Source organism: Coregonus lavaretus (genome assembly GCF_964263955.1).
Source record: "Coregonus lavaretus genome assembly, chromosome: 18".
Classification (NCBI taxonomy): Eukaryota; Metazoa; Chordata; class Actinopteri; order Salmoniformes; family Salmonidae; genus Coregonus; species Coregonus lavaretus.
The window spans coordinates 40,040,369-40,066,468 of record NC_140005.1 but is presented as its reverse complement, the minus strand read 5'-3'; the positions used below and the strand labels follow the sequence as shown (position 1 = coordinate 40,066,468).

Here is a 26,100-nt window from a genome sequence, read left to right as displayed (position 1 = left end):
GGTTCCTAACTTCCCTGAAAAGTTGCATATCGCGGGGGCTATTTGATGCTAATGCAGTACGCCACAGGATGTTTTTGTGCTGGTCAAGGGCAGTCAAGTCTGAGGAGAACCAGGGGCTATATCTGTTCTTAGTTCTGTATTTTTTGAATGGGGCATGTCTATTCAAGATTGAGAGGAAATTACTTTTAAAGAACAACCAGGCATCCTCTACTGACGGAATGAGATCTATATCCATCCAGGATACCTGGGCCAGGTCAATTAGGAAGGCCTGCTCGCTGAAGTGTTTTTGGGAGCGTTTGACAGTGATGAGGGGTGGTCGTTTGACCGCGGACCCGTTACGGACGCAGGCAATAAGGCAGTGATCGCTGAGATCTTGGTTGAAGACAGCGGAGGTGTATTTAGAGGGTAAGTTAGTCAGGATGATATCTATGAGGGTACCCATGTTTACGGATTTAGGGTTGTACCTGGTAGGTTCGTTGATAATTTGTGTGAGATTGAGGGCATCTAGTTTAGATTGTAGGATGGCCGGGGTGTTAAGCATATCCCAATTTAGGTCACCAAGCAGTACGAACTCTGAGGATAGATGGGGGGCAATCAATTCACATATGGTGTCCAGGGCACAGCTGGGGGCTGAGGGGGGTCTGTAGCAAGCGGCAACAGTGAGAGATTTATTTCTGGAAAGGTGGATTTTTAGAAGTAGAAGCTCAAACTGTTTGGGCACAGACCTGGATAGTATGATAGAGCTCTGCAGGCTATCTCTACAGTAGATTGCAACTCCACCCCCTTTGGCAGTTCTATCTAGACGGAAAATGTTATAGTTGGGGATGGAAATTTCAGAATTTTTGGTGGCCTTCCTAAGCCAGGATTCAGACACTGCTAGAACATCAGGGTTGGCGGAGTGTGCTAACGCAGTGAATAACTCAAACTTAGGAAGGAGGCTTCTGATATTTATGTGCAGAAAACCAAGACTTTTACGGTTACAGAAGTCAACAAATGATAGCTCCTGGGGAGTAGGAGTGATACTGGGGGCTGCAGGGCCTGGGTTAGCCTCTACATCACCAGAGGAACAGAGGAGGACTAGAATAAGGATACGACTAAAGGCTTTAAGAATTGGTCTTCTAGTGCGTTGGGTACATAGAATAAAGGGGGCAGTTCTCCGGGCGTTGTAGAAAAGATTCAGGGCATTATGTACAGAAAAGGATATGGAAGGATATGAGTACAGTTCAGGTAACCCTAAGCGTTGGGTAACAATGAAAGAGATAGCGTCATTGGAGGCACCGATTGAGCCGGTCTCGGCGTGTATTGGGGGTGGAACAAAGGAACTATATGAGGCAGTTTGAGAGGGACTAGGGGTTCTACAGTGAAATTGTATAACAAGAACTAACCCAAACAGCAATAGGCAAGGCATAATTGACATGGGAGAGAGGCATAAAGCAGTCACAGGTGTTATTAGAGAGAGCTAAGACAACAACTGGAAATAGCGATAACGTTTGGGCTAAGACTAAACAGAATAAACAGGACAGGGTACCGTGTAAAGGAACAGTCCAGCAGGCATCAGCTGTGCAGCTGAGTGATCATAAGGTCCAGTGAACAGCAATATGTGAGTCCGAGAGCAGTTCAAATTGGTGCTTCAGCACAGCTAGCAGGGAGCACAGTTGTAGTTTGCGTGTGCTAGCGGGCCGGGGCTGACAGATGGATCTTCGTGGTCGTCGCAACTGGAAGCCTGATGAAACCACATCAGACTATTTCGTCGGCAAACCAGTCGTGTTGGATCGGCGGGGCTCAGTGTCAACACTAGGAGGTCCCGTCCGGTTGACAGAGAGGTAGATAGCCGGGAGATGGGCCTGAGGCTAGCTCAGGGCTAACTGGTGCTTGCTATAGGGCAATGGTAAATCAGCCACAACAGGTTGCAGCTAGCTAGCTGGTTGTGATGATCCGGCGCTAGGGTCCAGTGATTCCGGCAGAAAGTCCAATAAGCTCTGGGTCGATAGCACGCTGGGTCGATAGCACGCTGTGCAGACTGGCCGACGAATTGTCCAGGCTAGAGCTAGAGCTGGCTGGTGGATAGTGTAGGCCACGGACAGTGGGGAAGACGCTAACGGTGACTAATAACAGGTAGCCATTTAGTTGCGGCTACACTAGTATCAGCTTACGGTTCTTGATGAAAGTTATAAAGAAATAATAGAATCATTTCCACGTTGGGTGAGGCGGGTTGCAGGAAAGTATATTTAGTTAAAGAATGAAAAGTAAAAATTGAGAGATATATACAAAATAGACAAAAAAAATAACAAGAAACGGGATATTTACACAGGACGATGAAATAAAGCGACCGCACTGCTACGCCATCTTGGATTAGAACTACTTACTTCCCTATATTACTTACTTCCCTCTATTACTTACTTCTCTCTATTACTTACTTCCCTCTATTACTTACTTCCCTATATTACTTACTTCCCTATATTACTTACTTCCCTCTATTACTTACTTCCCTATATTACTTACTTCCCTATATTACTTACTTCCCTCTATTACTTACTTCCCTATATTACTTACTTCCCTATATTACTTACTTCCCTATATTACTTACTTCCCTATATTACTTACTTCCCTATATTACTTACTTCCCTATATTACTTACTTCCCTATATTACTTACTTCCCTCTATTACTTACTTCCCTATATTACTTACTTCCCTATATTACTTACTTCCCTCTATTACTTACTTCCCTCTATTACTTACTTCCCTATATTACTTACTTCCCTATATTACTTACTTCCCTCTATTACTTACTTCCCTATATTACTTACTTCCCTATATTACTTACTTCCCTCTATTACTTACTTCCCTATATTACTTACTTCCCCATATTACTTACTTCCCTATATCTCTTACTTACACAATTATGGCACCCTATTCCATTTGGGATGCAGAATTGGCTAACATTGAATTATTTCTTCAGTCAGTTTCTGACTCTGGCTAACAAAGACCAGAATCAGACTGGGAGGACCAAGCTGGACAAGGAGAGACTCAAGTCCTGCATGAGGGAACTGGTACGGCACACCTGATCCAAAGATTATTGTGATATTTTTATATATTATGTTGGTAACACCACAGAATTACATATATACGATCTTTGTGGGTAACACTTTATTTAAAGCCTACAGGTATAATACGGTTAGAATGCATTGTAAGACTTGTTTGTATGGCCCTCCTACTACATTTTACATATTTTGCAGTCGCTCTTATCCAGAGTGACTTACATTAGTGAGTGCATACATTTTCATATTTGTTTGTACTGGCCCCCCTTGGGAATCAAACCCACAACCCTGCCATTGCAAGTGCCATGCTCTACCAAAATAATAAAAAATATAAATAATATGCCATTTGGCAGACGCTTTTATCCAAAGCGACTTACAGTCATGTGTGCATACATTTTTCCGTATGGGTGGTCCCGGGGATCGAACCCACTACCTTGGCGTTACAAGCGCCGTGCTCTACCAGCTGAGCTACAGAGGACCACCAACTGAGCCATACGGGACGAGTGGGTAATCTGCCTCTACAATCAGTCCTATTAGCCAACGTACAATCATTGGATAATAAAATGGACAAGCTACGATCAAGACTATCCTACCAACGGGACATTAAAAACTGTAATATCTTATGTTTCACCGAGTCTTGGCTGAACGACGACATGGATAACATACAGCTGGCGGGGTTTTCGGTGCATCAGCAAGATAGAACAGCTGCCTCCAGTAAGACAAGGGGTGGCGGTCTGTGTATATTTGTAAATAACAGCTGGTGCACAAAATCTAATATTAAGGAAGTCTCAAAAGTTTTGCTCGCCTGAGGTAGAGTATCTCATGATAAGCTGTAGACCACACTATTTACCAAGAGAGTTTTCATCTACATTTTTCGGTGCTGTCTATTTACCACCACAAACCGATGCTGGCACTAAGACCACACTCAATGAGCTGTATAAGGCCATCAGCAAAAAAGAAAATGCTCATCCAGAGGCGGCGCTCCTAGTGGCCGGGGACTTTAATGTAGGGAAACTTAAATCCGTTTTACCTCATTTCTACCAGCATGTTAAATGTGCAATCAGAGGAAAAAAACTCTAGACCACCTTTACTCCACACACAGAGACGCGTACAAAACTCTCCCTCGCCCTCCATTTGGCAAATCTGACCATAATTCTATCCTCCCGATTCCTGCTTACAAGCAAAAACTAAAGCAGGAAATACCAGTGACTCGCTCAATACAGAAGTGGTCAGATGACGCAGATGCTAAACTACAGGACTGTTTTGCTAGCACAGACTGGAATATGTTCCGGGATTCTTCCGATGGCATTGAGGAGTACACCACATCAGTCACTGGCTTCATCAATAAGTGCATCGATGACGTCGTCCCCACAATGACCGTACGTACATACCCCAACCAGAAGCCTTGGATTACAGGCAACATCTGCACTGAGCTAAAGGGTAGAGCTGCCGTTTTCAAGGAGCGGGACTCTAACCCGGACGCATATAAGAAATCCCGCTATGCCCTCCGACGAACCATCAAACAGGCAAAGCGTCAATACAGGACTAAGATTGACTCGTACTACACCGGCTCTGACGATCGTCGGATGTGTCAGGGCTTGCAAACTATTACGGACTACAAAGGGAAGCACAGCCGCGAGCTGCCCAGTGACACGAGCCTACCGGACGAGCTAAAGGACTTCTATGCTCGCTTTGAGGCAAGCAACACTGAAGCATGCATAAGAGCATCAGTTGTTACGGACGACTTTGTGATCACGCTCTCCGTAGCCGATGTGAGTAAGACCTTTAAACAGGTCAACATTCACAAGGCCGCAGGGCCAGACGGATTACCAGGACGTGTACTCTGAGCATGCGCTGACCAACTGGCAAGTGTCTTCACAGATATTTTCAACCTTGACCCTGGCTGAGTCTGTAATACCAACATGTTTCAAGCAGACCACCATAGTCCCTGTTCCCAAGAACACTAAGGTAGCCTGCCTAAATGACTACCGACCCGTAGCACTCACATCTGTAGCCATGAAGTGCTTTGAAAGGCTGGTCATGGCTCACATCAACACCATTATCCCAGAAACTCTAGACCCACTCCAATTTGCATACTGCCACAACAGATCCACAGTTGATGCAATCTCTATTGCACTTCACACTGCACTTTCCCACCTGGACAAAAGGAACACCTACGTGAGAATGCTATTCATTGACTACAGCTCAGCGTTCAAAACCATAGTGCCCTCAAAGCTCATCACTAAGCTAAGGACCCTGGGACTAAACACCTCCCTCTGCAACTGGATCCTGGACTTCCTGACAGGCCGCCCCCAGGTGGTAAGGGTAGGTAACAACACATCTGCCATGCTGATCCTCAACACTGTGGCCCCTCAGGGGTGCGTGCTCAGTCCCCTCCTGTACTCCCTGTTCACCCATGACTGCATGGCCAAGCACGACTCCAACACCATCATTAAGTTTACCGACGACACAACAGTGGTAGGCCTGATCACTGACAACGATGAGACAGCCTATAGGGAGGAGGTAAGAGACCTGGCCGTGTGGTGCCAGGACGACAACCACTCCCGCAATGTGATGAAGACAAAGGAGATGACCTTGGCTTCAAGGACCTTGGTGTCCACATCACCAACAAATTATCATGGTCCAAACACACCAAGACAGTCGTGAAGAGGGCACGACAAAGCATATTCCCCCTCAGGAGATTGAAAAGATTTGGCATGGGTCCTCAGATCCTCAAAAGGTTCTACAGCTACACCATCGAGAGCATCCTGACTGGTTGCATCACCGCCTGGTATGGCAACTGCTCGGCCTCCGACCGCAAAGCACTACAGAGGGTAGTGCGTACGGCCCATTACATCACTGGGGCCAAGCTTCCTGCCATCCAGGACCTTTATACCAGGCGGTGTCAGAGGAAGACTCCAGCCACCCTAGTCATAGACTGTTCTCTCTGCTCCGCACGGCAAGCGGTACCAGAGCGCCAAGTCTAGGTCCAAAATGCTTCTTAACAGCTTCTACCCCCAAGCCATAAGACTCCTGAACAGCTAATCAAACGGCTACCCGGACTATTTGCATTGTCCAGGAATAGATTATATGATCCCCCCCCCCCCTCTTTTACACTGCTGCTACTCTCTGTTTATTATCTATGCATAGTCACTTGACCTCTACCTACATATATATATTACCTCAATTACCTCGACTAACCCGTGCCCCTGCACATTGACTCTGTACCGGGACCCCCTGTATATAGCCTCGCTACTGTTATTTTATTGTTGCTCTTTAATTATTTGTTATTTTTCTTAAAACGGCATTGTTGGTTAAGAGCTTGTAAGTAAACATTTCACTGTAAGGTCTACACATGTTGTATTCGGCGCATGTGAAAATTAAAATTTGATTTGATTTATATCTAATTGATTCATCTTGTGTTTGTGAGCTAAAAATGATGATTGTCTCTCATTGTGTGTGCTTGTAGGAGAGCATAGGTCAGCAGGCTAAGACCATTAGGATGCAGGTGAAGAAGAATACAGTGAGGGATAAGGTCAAGCTGGTTCAGAACTTCCTCCAGAAGCTCAGGTTCCTAGCTGACGAGGTAAGTCAGTAAGGGGTGCATATACTGTACATACATAATTGTTAATACATCTAAAACTATTGATACCATTCTAGAAGTCTTTGTTCGTCTTTCTTTTATTTTATCGTATATGTATATATGTTTGAACTACACATTTTCCAATAAATATTTTTTAGATTGATTGGTTGTTTGATTCCTCTATGTGTAATTGCAGCCGCAGCACAGTATCCCTGACATCTACATCTGGATGATGAGTAACAACAAGCGTATTGCCTACGCCCGTGTCCCCTCCAAAGACATCCTGTACTCTGGGGTGGAGGAGGAGACTGGGAAGGACTGTGGCAAAGTCAAAACCATCTTCTTCAAGGTCTGTGCATAGTTACTCGACATCCAAAACCAAACCTATGCATACTTCCTCTTCCATTGTGTGCTTATTGATTTTGCTTGAAATCCCAAGATTGTATTATTTACAGCCATCCCCTTTTCAGTTTTCACTAGTTCTGAATCACTACTGATGTGTCCATCTGATTTTTCACTCATGTATTTGCCTCATCATCCCAGCTGCCTGGTAAGAAGGGCTTTGGGGCAGCTGGCTGGACAGTGCAGGCTAAGACAGAGATCTACCTGTGGCTGGGTCTGAACCGTCAGAGGAAGGACTTCCTGTCTGGGCTGCCCAACGGCTTTGAGGAGAACAAGATGCTGAAAGGACCTGGCTCGCAGTCTGCTCCCCCCATCAGCCTCACATACATGAGTAAGGGAGACCGATGGCGTCCGATGAGCCACATAGATCACTACGCATAAGGGAAACTAGGGAATCTCATGGATAAGTGCTTACATTATCTGTGGTCTAGATGAGTAAGGGAGATGATAATGTCCCATGCATGTGTACATATCTCCATAGAAATAGAATGATTTGAATAGACAAATCCCTCGGACTTACCCCGGTGCCCTCAGACCATCAGGGAGCTTTGAACTTGAATCGGAATGTATTTTCTTTTAAAAAATTGCACATATTGTATCACTATGAATAAGGGAAACTAGAGGATCTCATTGACAAATGCTTGTGGATCTTCCCCCCTCCACAGTGAAGCAGATCTTCCAGCTGAGGGTCCATATGTACCAGGCTCGCAGCCTGTTTGCAGCAGACAGCAGCGGCCTCTCAGACCCCTTCGCCAGGGTCTTCTTCTCCACACACAGCCAGGTCACAGAGGTAGGACAACTAGATTTGATTGTTTGTTTGTTCGTTCATTCATTACAAAATACAGTGATTCCACGAATATAACTATCATCTTTGAACAGCGGTGAAGTTTGGTCCAGTAATTAAATAGTCCATATAAGAATTACGTGGTACAGAATGGTGAATGGGAGTAACAAGATGGTGAGTGAATTAATGAATCAATTAATGAATATAACTCTCTGCCCAGGTGCTGAATGAGACACTGTGCCCCACCTGGGACCAGCTGATGGTGTTTGACAACATAGAACTGTTTGGCGAGGTCGGAGAACTGAGGGACGACCCTCCTATCATCGTCATAGAAATCTATGACCAGGACACGGTGGTAAGCATAATGCCTGGTTAGAACTCATGAACAGATCTATCATAACAGATTCTATCTGAATTTCAATTGATCATCTGACAATGCATACAGTCATTTAGATTTCCAGACCACTCTTTCCTTGCTGCTCAAGTCCTCTAAGTAACATAAATGACATGTCATTCAAATACGAATTAGGCTCTGCATTTGAAAGAGATACTGCAGTATGTATTTTGTTGGCATCATTATAGAAGAATGTGACACCTTATATGTTTATCAGATTTTACAGAATTGTGATGAATCATATTTGAAAGAATGTAAATGTTGACTCAACTGATGATCATATCATCTATTCCTGAACATAAACACCATTGTTTTGGATTACCTTTACTCGGGATAAGTAGAGTGTGAACTGAATTCTGATTGAAGGTTTGAAATAGCATTATGCCCCAAGGCAGCGCTCTCCAACCCACTTCCTGGAGAGCTACCCTCCTGAAGTTTTTTGCTCCAACCCCAGTTGTAACGAACCTGATTCAGCCATATGGATTCAGTTTATCAACCAGCTAATTATTACAATCAGGTGTGCTAGATTAAGGTTGGAGCGAAAACCTACAGGACGCTAGCTCTCCGGGAACAGAGTTGGAGAGCCTTGGCCCAAGGCATGCAATAGGTATAAGATTTAGCTGAAAATACAAATTCACTGGACATCAGCCTTATCCCTCTTGCATTCCTTCAATTAAAGCTTGTTGCTTATGTGGTACAGTGGTTATGTTTGGGTGTCTTGTCATTGTTTTCTAGCCTGGTCCCAGATCTGTTTGTGCATATAGATAACTCCTATGGTCGAGCTGTCAAAGCATTACAAACAGATCTGGAACCAGGCTAGTTGTTCATTGTTCTGTTGTGTTTTCTTGAGCTTTGAAGCATGTGCATTGTCAAGCCATGCTTCTGTGTTAGGTAAAGCTAATGCCATACTTAACATATTGATGAATGACGTGCCATGAAGACCCTTTATTGTATTTCTTATGATATAGTTTTTTAAATATCACATATTTCTCTTCAAACGCTTGTAATGTAAACTCCGGCCAATTTCCTCGGATTGTAGATGGTACATTATTCCAAAGAGACCATTCTTTCAAATATTTAAACCTTAATATTTGTGGATGTGGTGTGGACCTTGATTTACCACAGAAGGTTCAGGGTTATATTTTGATTGTCTCCCATGTCTTCCTGTTATGATGTGACTCCAGGGCAAAGCAGAGTTCATGGGCAGGACCTTCGCCAAGCCCATAACCAAGATGGCTGATGAACACTACGGACCTCCGCGTTTCCCTCCCCAACTAGAGTACTACCAGATCTATAGAGGGAACTGCACCGCTGGAGAGATGCTGGCGGCCTTCGAACTGTTGCAGGTGAGCCTGGCAATAGATCAACTTTCCACATTATTTGTCCCAGAGTAGAGGGAAATTGGTTGGTAGAAGTTGAAAGTTGACTTTCATGTTGACTTTCAAGTTGCCTTTCAAAGTTGATGTATTCCGAGATTTCCTAGGTTATAGGTCCAATGCAGCCATTATTAAGTACCTTACTGTGATTGTTTTAAATTAAAATGGTCAAAAAGAAACAAAAATAGCTTCTTAGCAAAGGGCAATTTCTCAAGCAAGAATATTGCTAGGACTGTCTGGGAGTGGTCTGAGTGAACCGACCAACTTCACATAGAAATGTGTGTTATAGACCTGTTATTATAATTGAAAACAAGTCTAAAAAACGGTAGATCTCTTCTATGTGCGCTATTTCAATGCTTCCCATTCTTAAGTTTTGTTTTTGCGTCTTTTACTTTTGGTTTTGTACACCATCTTCAAACAGCTGAAAATACAATATTTTATGGAAAATATATTTTACAGAGGTTTAGATGGTACAATCATTCTCTACACTATACTTGCTTGTTTTGTCACATATACTGAAATTAAGCAAACTATTCAAATTTTTTCAACCGGGAAATGGCGGAGCGATTTCTGCATAGTGCATCTTTAACTAATTTAACACATGGTGATATCAGAATGGAATGCCAAAACTACATCCCACCAAAACAGGCAGAAATTTCAGGCGGTCTTTTCAAACAGCTCTTTATTATCATAATTTCACAATATTATTCCAACTTCATAGTGTGGAAATATATGCAAAACACAGGAAAATCACACACTTTAAAATCCACTGGGCCTTTAATAACAGTCAAACAAAACATAATATCTGCCAGTCGTGTGATTATAAATGCTTTGATTAGACCCAAATTGATCAGTAATGTTGATGTCAGTAATGTCCTGTATGGCTCAGTTGGTCAAGTATGGCACTTGCAATGCTAGGATTGTGGGTTTGATTCCTGGGGCCACCCAGAAATATTATGTATGCACGCATGACTGTAAGTCGCTTTGGATAAAAGCCTCTGCTAAATGGCATATATAATATTATTATTATATTATGTCTGTTCATGTTTCAGATTGGTCCTCATGGTAAAGCTGACCTGCCGCCCATCGATGGTCCTACAGACATGGACCGTGGTCCCATCCTACCTGTCCCTCTGGGCATCAGACCAATCCTCAGCAAGTACAGGATCGAGGTGGGAATTAAACTCCTCTTGGCCTTGAAATACAGGCAGTGTATTTGTAAATATTGCACTGTAAATTTTGATGTAACATATGAAACGCTTATGTACTGCTTATTAATGTAGTATGTATGGGTTATAAATGTGTTATGAAGTCCTTATGTAGGTACCCTTTAAATAAAGTGATACTGAAATGTAGGTGCTGTTCTGGGGCCTGAGGGACCTGAAGAGAGTCAACCTAGCCACGGTGGACAGGCCTCGTGTGGACATAGAATGTGCCGGTAAAGGGGTCCAGTCTTCCCTCATCCAGAACTACAAGAAAAATCCCAACTTTGGCACCCTGGTCAAGATGTTTGAGGTGGTAAGTTCTCTTTAAAATCATTCCCATCGTTCACCTGGTTATCTCACCTAATAACAACCAAAATATAACGACTTTCCCACGACATTGTGATGTCATCATGAAAACGAAATCCTTACCTTATTGTAATAGAGGTCAGTTGGTTGTAATCTGGTTATATGACGTCTTCTTAACCAGACAACCATTTTACAACCAGGAAATGACACCATAATTGTGCCAAATGTGGCCCATTCATTTATTGTGAACTTGTTGTTCTCCAGGACCTGCCTGAGAACGAGCTACTCCACCCTCCCCTGAACATCAGAGTGGTGGACTGCAGAGCGTTCGGACGCTACACCCTGGTGGGGAACCATGCTGTCACCACCCTACGCAAGTTCATTTACCGGGCAGCAGACAAGCACGCCAACAACTGGAACACTCAAGGTACACACACATACATGCACACACACACACATACACACACAAACACACACAAACAAACACACACACACACAAACAAACACACACACGCCTTGCTGTGCCCTTACACTTTGATTTGTACATACTAATGCAGTCTTTCTCCTCTCACAGAGGAGATCATTGTCAACTATGAGCCAGAGCCCACCATCAAGAAGATGGAGACCATGGTTAAGCTGGACTCTGTAAGATCTCACACCATTAAATTAATGTTAACCTTAATAATACACTTTAATAAAAGATCCTAACTGAGTTGTAATATGATTGATATAATATGTTGTATGGTATTTTCCAGGGGTCTGATGCTGTGGTTAAAATTGAGGTAGGTGTTACGACGTTGATCTGGAAATGTTTCTGTTTCTCATTGTAGGAGCAATGTTAAAAGCATTTGTACGTGACAGTTTATTTGTAAAGGTTGTACAGTAGTTAACAGTAAAAGGGCTATTGCAACCTGTAAACTAAACTTGCATTGATATTTTAGGAGGATGAGAAGGGAGGGAAGAAGAAGAAGAGGAAGAAGGGAGGAGACGAGGTGGAGGAGGAGGAGTTTGATGAGAGCATGTTGGATTGGTGGTCCAAGTACTTTGCCTCGATCGAAACTCTGATGGAGGTGAGGCCATCTGTGAAAATGACATTTTGTTAACTTTTATACAATTAAACATTATAATCATCTAATGGCTACATTTTGATACTCAGAATTGAATTAAAAAAGTGATCCTGTGTATATGTATTTGATATTATTGGTTTGTGTGTTTTACTCTGTAGATTCTCAAAGCTCAGGAGGCAGCTATGGCGGATGCTGAGGAGAAAGAGGACCAGGATATTGCTGCTGAGGGCGGAGGTAACAAAAACAATCCTAAACTAATGTGGAAAACACAAGAGCAGCAAATGTATTACATCTAGGCCATATCTATACACATTTCATGCAAATATACATCGTATTATGTATCATCAATATGTCCTGTTTAGGTTGTTGATGTTTGTTAATTTGGTAGATATTGACAAGTAGATACTATGTCTTGTAGATGGTCCAGCATGATTAGATAGTCCAGCATAATCATGAATCTCTGCGTATTGATCGAGACTTTAAAGTAGAATATAATTGTTGCAGTCAAAGGGAATGATCATGTTATCAGATTGTATGCTATGTCCACTTTCATATGCCTACTACACTGTCCTCTTCAAATCATGACAACCCATACCACTAACCCTTCACATAACCCTTGACATCTCTGTCATAGTTCATCACTGCATACATTTACACAAACATGAATCCATAATTTCCATCACTTCATATCTCATATCATGACCTCCTCCTGCTCTCAATTGCAGGTATATTACAATATGCCTGCCATGAAAGCACTTATACATTGTTATGTATAGCTTTGACATAACATCATACATAAAATATTTATAGAAAACTAACTGAAACAAATCTTTTGTAATCCCAAATGCACTTTTATGCAGAGATTGTGTGCATGATGGTGTATCTAGATGTGCAAGTTTAGTGATAAAGTTTATACTCATAAGCTAAGCTAGAGACCTATTCCTATTGGGTAAATGTTGTCTTAGCTATTCTGTCTGTTGCACTGGCATTCACTGTATATACTGTTCATATTGTGTATACAGTGGCCAAAATACATTGGTTTGGCAACTTTCATGTGGAATTCATGTCTTGAGTGCCTTGCTGTGCACCACCTCTCCTCTCCATCCTCCATCCCTCCACCCTCAACCCTCACCCTCATCCCTTCACCCCTCACTCCTAACCTATTCTTAGAGATCAAACCTGATGACTCTCTTGTCAAAGGAAAGAGAGGCAAGGGAAAGAAGGACAAGAAGAGGGCTGGGCCTGGAGACATGCCAGAGAAGAAAAAGCACAAAATTGATGAGCTACAGGTATGTGGCTACTCAACAGTGAGCCCCAGCGAGCAAAACTGGTTGAAATTATGTCATTACAACCAGAATTGTAATTTCAAACACTTTAGCCCAGTTTTACCCACTGGAACCTGTCTCTAAGTTTAAGAAAGTCTGGACAGTGGGTCAAGTGCTATATACTTTTTTTTTTTTTTATATGTTGAAATATGTTTTTTAGAAATTATGTTTTTAATGTATAGAGTACTTTTTCGTATTTCCTCATTAGATGTACCCCAAGGAGCTGGAGAATGAGTTTGATAACTTTGAAGACTGGCTTCACACCTTCAACCTGTTCAGAGGGAAGGCTGGAGACGACGACGACCAGAACATGGCGGATGAAGACAGGATTATTGGCAAATTCAAAGTAAAACCCCTTTCACACAGAGGGTGTTCCCTTCTTTGTAGCTTATTTTTTGTCGGCGATGGAAGAGAGATGGAATTATCCTGGTCCCAGATCTTCTTGTGCTGTACATAGACTGTATAATATAGAATATATTGTATAGCCAAATCCTATAGTTCTTGTTCAACGATGATGTCTATACAGCATAAACATATCTGGGACCAGGCTAGGTAGGAACTGGATAGGGTACATTATTGTGTTAAATATCACCACAATTGTGCATGTCTGTTTGTATTTCAGGGTTCTCTGTGCATGTACAAAGTGCCGGTATCAGATGAGATGCAGAGGGAGATGGGCTTTGACTCCAACATGGGCATGTTCCAGAACATTCCAACTAATGACCCAATCAACGTCCTAGTCCGGGTCTATATCATCAGGGTAGGTACACTACTCTCTATTGTGTGCCTACAATAGTACTTACAGTATATGTCAGAGTCTATGTCATCAGGGTAGGTACACAACACTACACTCAGGTGAAAGTACAGTGCCTATAGAAAGTCTACACCCCCTTGGATTTCTTCACATTTTATTGTGTTACAAAGTGGGATTAAAATGGATTTAATTGTTTCTTTCTTTCATTTTTTCACAACGATCTACACAAAATACTCTGTAATGTCAAAGTGGAAGAAAAATTATAAAACAAATTTAAGATTAATGAAAAATAAAACACTAGTATACCTTGATTAGATAAGTATTCACCCAATACATGTTAGTTAATGCATGTTTGAAATGCCTTTGTCAGCGATCACAGCTGTGAGTCTTCTTGGGTAAGTCTCATAAGAGCTTTGCACACCTTTATTGTGTGCATCCATTATTCTTTTCACAATTCTTCAAGCTCTGTCAAGATGTTGGGGATCATGGCTAGACAGCAATTTTCAAGTCTTGCCATAGATTTTCAAGCAGATTTAAGTCAGAACTGTAACTTGGCCACTCAGGAACATTCACTGTCTTCTTGGTAAGTAACTCCAGTGTAGATTTTGCCTTGTGTTGTAGGTTAATGTCCTGCTGAAAGGTGAATTCCTCTTCCAGTGTCTGGTGTAAAGCAGACTGAAGCAGGTTTTCCTCTAGGATTTTGCCTGTGCTTACAGTAGCTCCATCCTGTGTCTTTTCATCCTGAAAAACTCCCCATTCTTTGCCGATGTCAAGCATACCCATACCGTGATGCAGCCACCACCATGCTGGAAAATAAGGAGGCAGTTACTCAGTGATGTGTTGTGTTGGATTTGCCCCAAACATAAGGCTTTGCATTTAGGCCAAAAAGTGTATTCATGTGCCGTGTTTTTTACAGTATTACTTCAGTGCCTTGTTGCATACATATGAAGTTTTGGAATATTTTTTATTCTCTATATTTGTATTTTTCTTTTCACTCTGTCATTTAGGTCATTATTGTGGAGTCACCACAATGTTGTTGATCCATCCTTCGTTTTCTCCCGGGAAGTCTCAAGGTCCTGCTCGCCTGAGTTAGAATACCTCATGATAAGCTGTAGACCATACTATTTACCAAGAGAGTTTTCATCTGTATTTTTCGTAGCTGTCTATTTACAAACACAAACCGATGCTGGCACTAAGACCGCACTCAACGAGGTGTATAGGGCAATAAGCAAACAAATGCTCATCCAGAGGCAGCCCTCCTAGTGGCCGGTGATTTTAATGCAGGAAAACTGAAATCCGTTTGACCTAATTTCTACCAGCATGTCACCTGTGCAATTAGAGGGAAATAAACTCTAGATCAACTTTACTCCACACACAGAGACGCATACAAAGCTCTCCCCCGCCCTCCATTTGGCAAACGGACCATAACTCTATCCTCCTGATTCCTGCTTACAAGCAAAAACTCCAACAGGAAGTACCAGTGACACACTCAATACAGAAGGGGTCAGATCAAGCGGATCCTAAACTACAGAACTGTTTTGCTAGCACAGACTGGAATATGTTCCGGGATTCCTCCAATGGCATTGAGGAGTTTACCACATCAGTCACCGGCTTCATTAATAAGTGCATCGACGACGTTGCCCCCACAGTGACCATACGTACATATCCCAACCAGAAGCCATGGATTACAGGCAACATCCTCACTGAGCTAAAGGATAGAGCTGCCGCTTTCAAGGAGCAGGACACTAATCCGGACGCTTATAATCACGCTATGACCTCCGACGAACCATCAAACAGGCAAAGCGTCAATATAGGACTAAGATCGAATCCTACTACACCGGCTCTGACGCTCGTCAGATGTGGCAGGGCTTGCAAACTATCACGGATGACAAAGGGAAACCCAGCCGAGAGCTGCCCAGTGACGCGAGCCTACCAGACGAGCTAAATGCCTTCTATGCTCACTTCGAGGCAAGCAACACTGAACCATACGTGAGAGTACCAGCTGTTCCAGAATGACCGTATGATCATGTCCTCCGTAGCCAATGTGAGTAAGACCTTTAAACAGGTTAACGTTCACAAGGCCGCAGGGCCAGACGGATTAACAGGACGCGTACTCAAAGCAACAGATCCACAGATGACGCAATCTCTATTGCACTCCACACTGCCCTTTCCCACCTGGACAAAAGGAACACCTATGTGAGAATGCTGTTCAATGACTACAGCTCAGCATTCAACACCATCGTGCCCTCCAAGCACATCACTAAGCTAAGGACCCTGGGACTGAACACCTCCCTCTGCAACTGGATCCTGGACTTCCTGACGGGCCGCCCCCAGGTGGTGGGGTTAGGCAACAACACATCTGCCACACTGACCATCAATACAGGGGCCCTTCAGGCGTGCATGCTCAGTCCCCTCCTGTACCCCCTGTTCCCCCGCACACATCATTAAGTTTGCCCGACGACATGATGGTGGTAGGCCTGATCACAACCTCTCCCTCAACATGTGCCAGACAAAGAAGCTTATCGTGGACTACAGCAAACGGAGGGCCGAACATGCCCCCATTCACATCGACGGGGCTGTAGTGGAGCAGGTCAAGAGCCTCAAGTTCCTCGGTGTCCAAATCACCAAGGACCTATCATGGTCCAAACACACCAATACAGTCGTGAATAGGACACGACAATGCCTCTTCCCCCTCAGGAGGCTGAAAAGATTTGGCATGGGTCCTCAGATCCTTCATAAGTTCTACAGCTGCACCATTGAGAGCATCTTGACTGGCTGCATCACCGCTTGATATGGCAACTGCTCGGCATTCGACCGCAAGGCGCTGCAGAGGGTAGTGTGTACGGCCCAATAGATCACTGGGGCTGAACTCCCTGCCATCTAGGACCTCTATACCAGGCGGTGTCAGAGGAAGACCCTAAATATTGTCAGACTCCAGCCACCCTAGTCATAGACTGTTCTCTCTGCTACCGCACGGCAAGCGGTACCGGAGTGCCAAGTCTAGGTCCAAAAGGCTTCTTAACAGCTTCTACCCCCAAGCCATAAGACTCCTGAACAGCTAATCATGGCTACCCAGACTATTTGCATTGTCCTTCTTAATGCGTTTGAGCCAATCAGTTGTGTTGTGACAAGGTACGGGGGTATTATGACGTTACTTTCATTAATAGGGCGACTGTTATTTATCGAATCAACTAACTATGTTTAATTGTCACTCAATTAAATTAATAATGTAACAATTAACTCATTAGGAATATAGGGCACCACGGAATAAGTTGTTTAACGAGTTACCATCTCCCAAATTAAACTCTTAGAAGATATATGTTATATATCGATAACAGTCACTTATTAAATAATTACCTCTTATCAGTCTCATTCTGAACGTCGCATAATCCTTGAACCTGCAAGAACCCTAACCTTATTGATGAATCAGCGATGCACAAATTGGCATAATTATTTATTTACTAACTAACTAAATAATAACACAGAATACAAACACACACACACATAGGTTATTGATTACTAATGTAATACAATGGAAACAGGTCCCTAGTGGACTGGACTAACAATAGCATGAATGCTTGGTTAGAAGGAGGGGTCAGAGTGGAAGGGAGCGACAGAGATTCAAACTTTCGTTGTTACTTTGGAAACTACGCTCACGGAAATACAAATGCTTAGAACCCTAATAACCGCTCATTCGGATTGGAAATGCAACATGTATTTACGTGTAGCTGTCCTCGATAGTTGAGTTGATGATGTAGGACTGGGTTGCCCACCGGAGATCCCAATGTCCTTGGTAGAGTTTCTGGTCGTAGTGGTGGTTAGAATGGCTACTTCAGCGTACCCTGTAGTTTGTAGAGTTGATCTGTTAGAATAGATACTTCAGATGTACCAACGGTTGTCTGAGAGGGATTGTCCTTCCCAACTCTTGTCTTTAGTGAAAGTTCTCTAGACGACTATACATGCCAGCTGCAGACTGGTAATGCTACGGTCTAGTGAGTTTCTTCTTCTTGTGTAGAGATTCAGAGTTTCAGAGTTTCTCACCATTTCAAACGCATGGACTAACGTCTCATGTTTTCTGGTCTTTCTGGTCTCACCATTTTAAACCGTATAGCTTCAGCTTCACGTTTCCTGGTCTGGTAGAAATTCAACCATTCGCAATATCCGGCTTATACCGTAGTCTGCTTGGTCTTTTCCTTTGGTAATGGAGTTGTAGTTTTAAACCATTTTGCCATAGTCAGCTCGCGCTGTACTTCGGCGGGTCTTATGTGAATTTCGTCACGAGGGGTTTTATACAAAAATAGAAAAGGGGGCGTTTCATCATGTTTGTGCTCATCTGGGCGTGGCCACTGACTGAGAACAAGTCAATATGGAAAACAATCATCTCATCTAGAATGCTAAAATCTCATTGTTATCTTCACAAAAGTATTATTATACTTAATCATTCGTTATATACAACAATTAGTTGCAAACCTCATAACTGGGAAGTGTACACCCCCAGAGATACAGTTATGTTGTTCCACCGTCTTTAATGACATCACAACATAGTAACGCATTTGACATGATTGTTCTTTAAGTCCCCACTGACCATTTCCCACATTCTTTGAAGTAGAAATATTCTTTCATTATCCACTTTGGGATGTTGGAGTCTTGGCGGGAAGACTTCCTTTGTTCCACAGGGATATTCCCTCTCCCAATACTGCATGGCACGGAAGAGAAAGTTTCTGCAAGGAATTTACGACCGGTCATAAAACTGGCCCCCAGGAGAGGGGTTGTTCAAACCTTTGCCTAGCTTCTTTGATCCTCAGCCCATGAGGGCAATTCATGACAGGGGGTATACAGAAGCCCTATTTGGTAAAACACCAAGTCCATATTATGGCAAGAACAGCTCAAATATGCAAAGAGAAACAACAGTCCATCAATACTTTAAGACATGAAGGACAGTCAATACGGAACATTTCAAGAACTTTGAAAGTTTCTTCAAGTGCAGTCGCAAAAACCATCAAGCGCTATGATGAAACTGGCTCTCATGAGGATCGCCACAGGAATGGAAGACCCAGAGTTACCTCTGCTGCAGAGGATAAGTTCATTAGAGTTACCAGCCTCAGAAATTGCAGTCCAAATAAATGCTTCACAGAGTTCAAGTAACAGACACATCTCAACATCAACTGTTCAGAGGAGGCTGTGTGAATCAGGCCTTCATGGTCGAATTGCTGCAAAGAAACCACTACTAAAGGACACCAATAAGAAGAAGAGACTTGCTTGGGCCAAGAAACACGAACAATGGACATTAGACCGGTGGAAATTTGTCCTTTGGTCTGGAGTCCAAATTTGAGATTTTTAGTTCCAACCACTGTGGCGTTGTGAGACGCGGTGTGGGTGAACGGATGATCTCCGCATGTGTATTTCCCACCGTAACGCATGGAGGAGGAGGTGTTATGGTGTGGGGGTACTTTGCTGGTGACACGGTCTGTGATTTATTTAGAATTCAAGACACACTTAACCAGCATGGCTACCACAGCATTCTACAGTGATACGCCATCCCATCTGGTTTGGGCTTAGTGGGACTATCATTTGTTTTTCAACAGGACAATGACCGAACAGGCTGTGTAAGGGTTATTTTACCAAGAAGGAGCGTGATGGAGTGCTGCATCAGATGACCTGGCCTCCACAATCCCCTGACCTCAACCCAATTGAGATGGTTTGGGATGAGTCGGACCGTAGAGTGAAGGAAAAGCAGCCAACAAGTGCTCAGCATATGTGGGAACTCCTTCAAGACTGTTGGAAAAGCATTCCAGGTGAAGCTGGTTGAGAGAATGCCAAGAGTGTGCAAAGCTGTCATCAAGGCAAAGGGTGGCTATTTGAAGAATCTCAAATATAGAATATATTTTTGTTTAACACTTTTTTGGTTACTACATGATTCCATATGTGTTATTTCATAGTTTTGATGTCTTCACTATCATTCTACAATGAAATGAAAATAGTAAAAATACAGAAAAACCCTTGAATGAGTAGGTGTGTCCAAACTTTTGACTGGTAGTGTACATATTACCTCAATTACCTCGACTAACCTGTGCCCCCGCACATTGACTCTGTACCGGTACACCTTGTATATAGCCTCCCTACTGTTCTTTTATTTTACTGCTGCTCTTTAATTATTTTTTATTTGCATTTTTTACTTATCTATTTTTTACTTAACACATATTTTTCTTTAAACTGCATTGTTGGTTAAGAGCTTGTAAGTAAGCATTTCACTGTAAGGTCTACAACTGTTGTATTCGGCGCATGTGGCAAATAATATTTTATTTTATTTTATTTTATTTTTTTAGACCCCTTGACTTTTTCCACATTGTGTTACGTTACAGCCTTATTCTAAAATTGATTAAATAAATAAAAATCCTCATCAATCTACACACAATACCCCATAATGACAAAGTGAAAACAGTTTTTTAGAAATTTGTGCAAAACAAAAGAAGGAAAATAAATAAGATAAATACCTTATTTACATAAGTATTCAGACCCTTTGCTATGAGACTCGAAATTGAGCTGAGGTGCATCTTGTTTCCATTGATCATCCTTGAGATGTTTCTCCAACCTGATTGGAGTCCACCTGTGGTAAATTCAATTGATTGGACATGATTTGGAAAGGCACACACCTGTCTATATAAGGTCCCACAGTTGACAGTGCATGTCATAGCATAAACCAAGCAATGAGGTTGAAGGAATTGTCCGTAGAGCTCCGAGACAGGATTGTGTCGAGGCACAGATCTGGGGAAGGGTAACAAAACATTTCTGCAGCATTGAAGGTCCTCAAGTACAATGTGGCCGCCATCATTCTTAAATGGAAGAAGTTTGTAACCACCAAGACTCTTCCTAGAGCTGGCCGGCCGTCCAAACTGAGCAATCGGGGGAGAAGGGCCTTGGTCAGGGAGGTGACCAAGAACCCAATGGTCACTCTGACAGAGTTCCTCTGTGGAGATGGGAGAACCTTCTAGAAGGACAACCATCTCTGCAGCACTCCACCAATCAGGCCTTCATGGTAGAGTGGCTAGACGGAAGCCACTCCTCAGTAAAAGGCACATGACAGCCCGCTTGGAGTTTGCCAAAAGGCACCTAAAGACTCTCAGACCATGAGAAACAAGATTCTCTGGTCTGATGAAACCAAGATTGAACCTTTTGGCCTGAATGCCAAGCGTCACGTCTGGAGGAAACCTGGCACCATCCCTACAGTGAAGAATGGAGGTGGCAGCATCATGCTGTGGGGATGTTTTTCTGGGGCAGGGACTGGGAGACTAGTCAGGATTGAGGGAAGGATGAACAGAGCAAAGTACAGATAGATCCTTGATGAAAACCTGCTCCAGAGCGCTCAGGACCTCAGACTGGGGTGAAGGATCACCTTCCAACAGGACAATGACCCTAAGCACATAGCCAAGAAAACGCAGGAGTGGCTTCGGGACAAGTCTCTGAATGTTCTTGAGTGGCCCAGCCAGAGCACGGACTTGAACTCGACCTAACATCTCTGGAGAGACCTGAAAATAGCTGTACAGCGACGCTCCCCATCCAACCTGACAGAACATGAGAGGATCTGCAGAGAAGAATGGGAGAAACTCCCCAATTACAGGTGTGCCAAGCTTGTAGTGTCATCCCCAATAAGACTCGAGGCTGTAATCGCTGTCCAAGGTCCTTCAACAAAGTTCTGAGTAAAGGGTCTGAATACTTATGTAAATGTGATATTTCAGTTTTTCATTTGCAAACATTTCTGAAAACCAGTTTTTGCTTTGTCATCATGGGGTATTGTGCGTAAATTGATGAGGGAGAAAAACAATTTAATCAATTTTAGAATAAGGCTGTAACGTAACAAAATGTGGAAAAAGTCAAGGGGTCTGAATACTTTCCAAATGCACTGTACAGCCTTGTTATTGTTTTTATTGTTTTACTATTTCCTTTTTTATTTTTGAAAATGTCTCGTACTTTTTAACGCTGGGAATGGGCTCGTAAGTAAGCATTTCACTGTAAAGTCTACACCTGTGTTAATTCTGCGCATGTGACCAATAACATTTGATTTAATTTAATCACAGCCATTGAACTCTGTAGCTGTTTTAAAATCACCAATGGTCTCATGGTGACATCCCTAAGCAGTTTCCTTCCTGTCCTGCAGCTCAGTTCAGAAGGACGACTGCATCTTCGACGTGTCTGGGTGGTTTAATACATCATCCACAACATAATTCTTAACTTGACCATGCCTAAAGATATTTTCAATGTCTGATTTGTTATTGTTACCCATCTACCAATCACTGCCATTCTTTATGAGGCTTTCCAAAAGCTCCCTGGTCTTTGTAGTTGAATCTGTGCTTGAAATTCAATACTTGTCAGAGGGACCTTACAGATGTTGTATGTATGGGAGACAGAGGAAGGGGTAGTCATTCAAAAATCATGTCAACCCCTATTATTTCACACAGAGTGAGTATAAAATATAACTTGTGATTTGCTAAGCCAAATTTGACTTCTGAACTAATTTATGCTTGGATAAACAAAGGGTGTGTATTCATTTGTAAAAATTTGTAAAATGTTCCTTTCACTTTGACATTACAGAGTATTTTGGGTAGATCAATGACAAAAAATTACAATGAAATCTATTGCAATCCCACTTTGTAAGGCAACAAAATGTGAAAAAGTTCAAGGGGGTGTAGACTTTCTATAGGCGCTGTAATTAAACTACCCTGTGATTATGAACATGTCATATCTTGATTGTCAAATAAAACAAATAAAATCTCTCTACTTGATACTTTCCTACAGGCTACTGACCTGCATCCAGCAGATATCAATGGAAAAGCAGATCCATACATCGCTATCAAACTGGGCAAGTCAGATATCAAAGACAAAGAGAACTACATCTCCAAACAACTCAACCCTATCTTTGGCAAGTGAGTGGAGAAACTTTAAAAACAACATTTTGTCCATTTCCACTAACGTTCATGATGTCGTAATAGAGTGGATTTATCCTTAATACGGCCTTAATTCTTAATCCTTAATAGCATACAAGCTAGCCAAATAATTTACTATTGATGATTGCCACTTATATACAGTGAGGGAAAAAAAATATTTGATCCCCTGCTGATTTTGTACGTTTGCCCACTGACAAAGAAATGATCAGTCTATAATTTTAATGGTAGGTTTATTTGAACAGTGAGAGACAGAATACCAACAAAAAAATCCAGAAAAACGCATGTCAAAAATGTTATAAATTGATTTGCATTTTAATGAGGGATATAAGTATTTGACCCCCTCTCAATCAGAAAGATATCTGGCTCCCAGGTGTCTTTTATACAGGTAACGAGCTGAGATTAGGAGCACACTCTTAAAGGGAGTGCTCCTAATCTCAGTTTGTTACCTGTATAAAAGACACCTGTCCACAGAAGCAATCAATCAATCAGATTCCAAACTCTCCACCATGGCCATGACCAAAAAGCTCTCCAAGGATGTCAGGGACAAGATTGTAGACCTACACAAAGCTGGAATGGGCTACAAGACCATCGCCAAGCAGCTTGGTGAGAAGGTGACAACAGTTGGTGCGATTATTCGCAAATGGAAGAAACACAAAATAACTGTCAATCTCCCTCAGCCTGGGGCTCCATGCAAGATCATGAGAACGGTGAGGAATCAGCACAGAACTGCACGGGAGGATCTTGTCTATGATCTCAAGGCAGCTGGGACCATAGTCACCAAGAAAACAATTGGTAACACACTACGCCGTGAAGGACTGAAATCCTGCAGCGCCCGCAAGGTCCCACTGCTCAAGAAAGCACATATACAAGCCCGTCTGAAGTTTGCCAATGAACATCTGAATGATTCAGAGGAGAACTGGGTGAACGTGTTGTGGTCAGATGAGACCAAAATCGAGCTCTTTGGCATCAACTCAACTCGCCGTGTTTGGAAGAGGAGGAATGCTGCCTATGACCCCAAGAAAACTATCCCCACCGTCAAACATGGAGGTGGAAACATTATGCTTTGGGGGTGTTTTTCTGCTAAGGGGACAGGACAACTTCACCGCATCAAAGGGACGATGGACGGGGCCATGTACCGTCAAATCTTGGGTGAGAACCTCCTTCCCTCAACCAGGGCATTGAAAATGGGTCGTGGATGGGTATTCCAGCATGACAATGACCCAAAACACACGGCCAAGGCAACAAAGGAGTGGCTCAAGAAGAAGCACATTAAGGTCCTGGAGTGGCCTAGCCAGTCTCCAGACCTTAATCCCATAGAAAATCTGTGGAGGGAGCTGAAGGTTTGAGTTGCCAAACGTCAGCCTCGAAACCTTAATGACTTGGAGAAGATCTGTAAAGAGGAGTGGAACAAAATCCCTCCTGAGATGTGTGCAAACCTGGTGGCCAACTACAATAAACGTCTGACCTCTGTGATTGCCAACAAGGGTTTTGCCACCAAGTACTAAGTCATGTTTTGCAGAGGGGTCAAATACTTATTTCCCTTATTAAAATGCAAATCAATTTATAACATTTTTGACATGCGTTTTTCTGGATTTTTTTGTTGTTATTCTGTCTCTCAAATAAACCTACCATTTAAATGATAGACTGATCATGTCTTTGTCAGTGGGCAAACGTACAAAATCAGCAGGGGATCAAATACTTTTTTCCCTCACTGTAGTTATAGCTTGTGCATTGAATAGGCTTTGAAAATGTAAAACCTGTGGAAAATTATAACCAAAGTTATGACCAAAGACTTAACAAAGTCATTTATTTTTGAACCCATCAGATCCTTTGACATCGATGCCACATTTCCCATGGACTCCACACTAACAGTGTCAGTCTATGACTGGGACTTAGTGGGAACTGACGATCTCATTGGAGAAACCCAACTGGATTTGGAGAACCGCTACTACAGCAAGCACAGAGCAATATGTGGCATCCCATCTAAATATGCCATGTAAGTGCGGCCTAGCTCTCTGTAGCATTACGCCATTTACAGTACATGTAATCAATATATACGAACAGCATAGGATATACTATGTAAAGGATAAATACCCATATATCATCTTATAAGAACTGTGAGGGAATTGTGTGTCATTCATCATTGTTATTAATTCCTGTAGCCATGGCTACAACGTGTGGCGGGACCCCCTGAAGCCGACCCAAATCCTGGCGAAGCTGTGTAAGGAGTGCAAGCTGGACGGGCCACACTACGGCCCTGGAGGACGGGTCAAGGTGGCCAACCGGGTCTTCATGGGCCCAACTGAGATCGAAGATGAAAATGGTACTGTATAGTGCAGAACAAAATAACACTACCTGAAATGCTTCTTTAAATCAAATCAAATCAAAATGTATTTGTCACATACACACGTTTAGCAGAAGTTATAGCGGGTGTAGCGAAATGCTTGTTCTTCTAGCTGCGACAGTGCAGAAATATCTAACAATTTCACAACATACACCCAATACACAGAAAAAAGTAAGGAATGGGATTTAAGAATATATACATATATGGACAAGCAATGACAGAGCGGCATGGACTAAGATACAGTAGAATATTATAGAATAGAATGCAGTATATACATATGAGATGAGTAGTGCAAGATATGTAAACATTATTAAAGTGACTAGTGTTCCATTTCTTAAAGTGGCCAGTGATTTCAATAGGCAGCAGCAGCCTCTAATGTGCTAGTGATAGCTATTTAACAGTCTGATGGCCTTGAGATAGAAGCTGTTTTTCATTCTCTCGGTCCCAGCTTTGATGCACCTGTACTGACCTCACCTTCTGGATGATAGCGGGGTGAACAGGCAGTGGCTCGGGTGGTTGATGTCCTTGATGATCTTTTTGGCCTTCCTGTGACATCGGGTGCTGTATGTGTCTTGGAGG

The 26,100-nt window shown here is 42.7% G+C and overlaps 1 protein-coding gene across 1 annotated transcript in view; it reads left to right on the top strand.

The window, feature by feature from the left end:
- The window catches only part of LOC311146083 (otoferlin), a gene marked incomplete at its 3' end in the record, with an annotated part of 46,241 nt that overhangs the window by 16,493 nt on the left and 3,648 nt on the right, over positions 1–26,100 (top strand). Inside the window, exons 14-33 of the mRNA XM_084182549.1 lie at positions 2,961–3,051; positions 6,509–6,625; positions 6,819–6,971; positions 7,166–7,355; positions 7,690–7,814; positions 8,029–8,163; positions 9,387–9,548; positions 10,631–10,750; positions 10,935–11,096; positions 11,354–11,516; positions 11,664–11,734; positions 11,845–11,871; positions 12,031–12,159; positions 12,315–12,390; positions 13,327–13,445; positions 13,690–13,827; positions 14,104–14,241; positions 23,029–23,156; positions 25,003–25,173; positions 25,340–25,500. Coding sequence (XP_084038675.1) covers positions 2,961–3,051; positions 6,509–6,625; positions 6,819–6,971; positions 7,166–7,355; positions 7,690–7,814; positions 8,029–8,163; positions 9,387–9,548; positions 10,631–10,750; positions 10,935–11,096; positions 11,354–11,516; positions 11,664–11,734; positions 11,845–11,871; positions 12,031–12,159; positions 12,315–12,390; positions 13,327–13,445; positions 13,690–13,827; positions 14,104–14,241; positions 23,029–23,156; positions 25,003–25,173; positions 25,340–25,500 — 2,576 coding nt within the window. The remainder of the gene's footprint in view (positions 1–2,960; positions 3,052–6,508; positions 6,626–6,818; positions 6,972–7,165; positions 7,356–7,689; positions 7,815–8,028; positions 8,164–9,386; positions 9,549–10,630; positions 10,751–10,934; positions 11,097–11,353; positions 11,517–11,663; positions 11,735–11,844; positions 11,872–12,030; positions 12,160–12,314; positions 12,391–13,326; positions 13,446–13,689; positions 13,828–14,103; positions 14,242–23,028; positions 23,157–25,002; positions 25,174–25,339; positions 25,501–26,100) is intronic.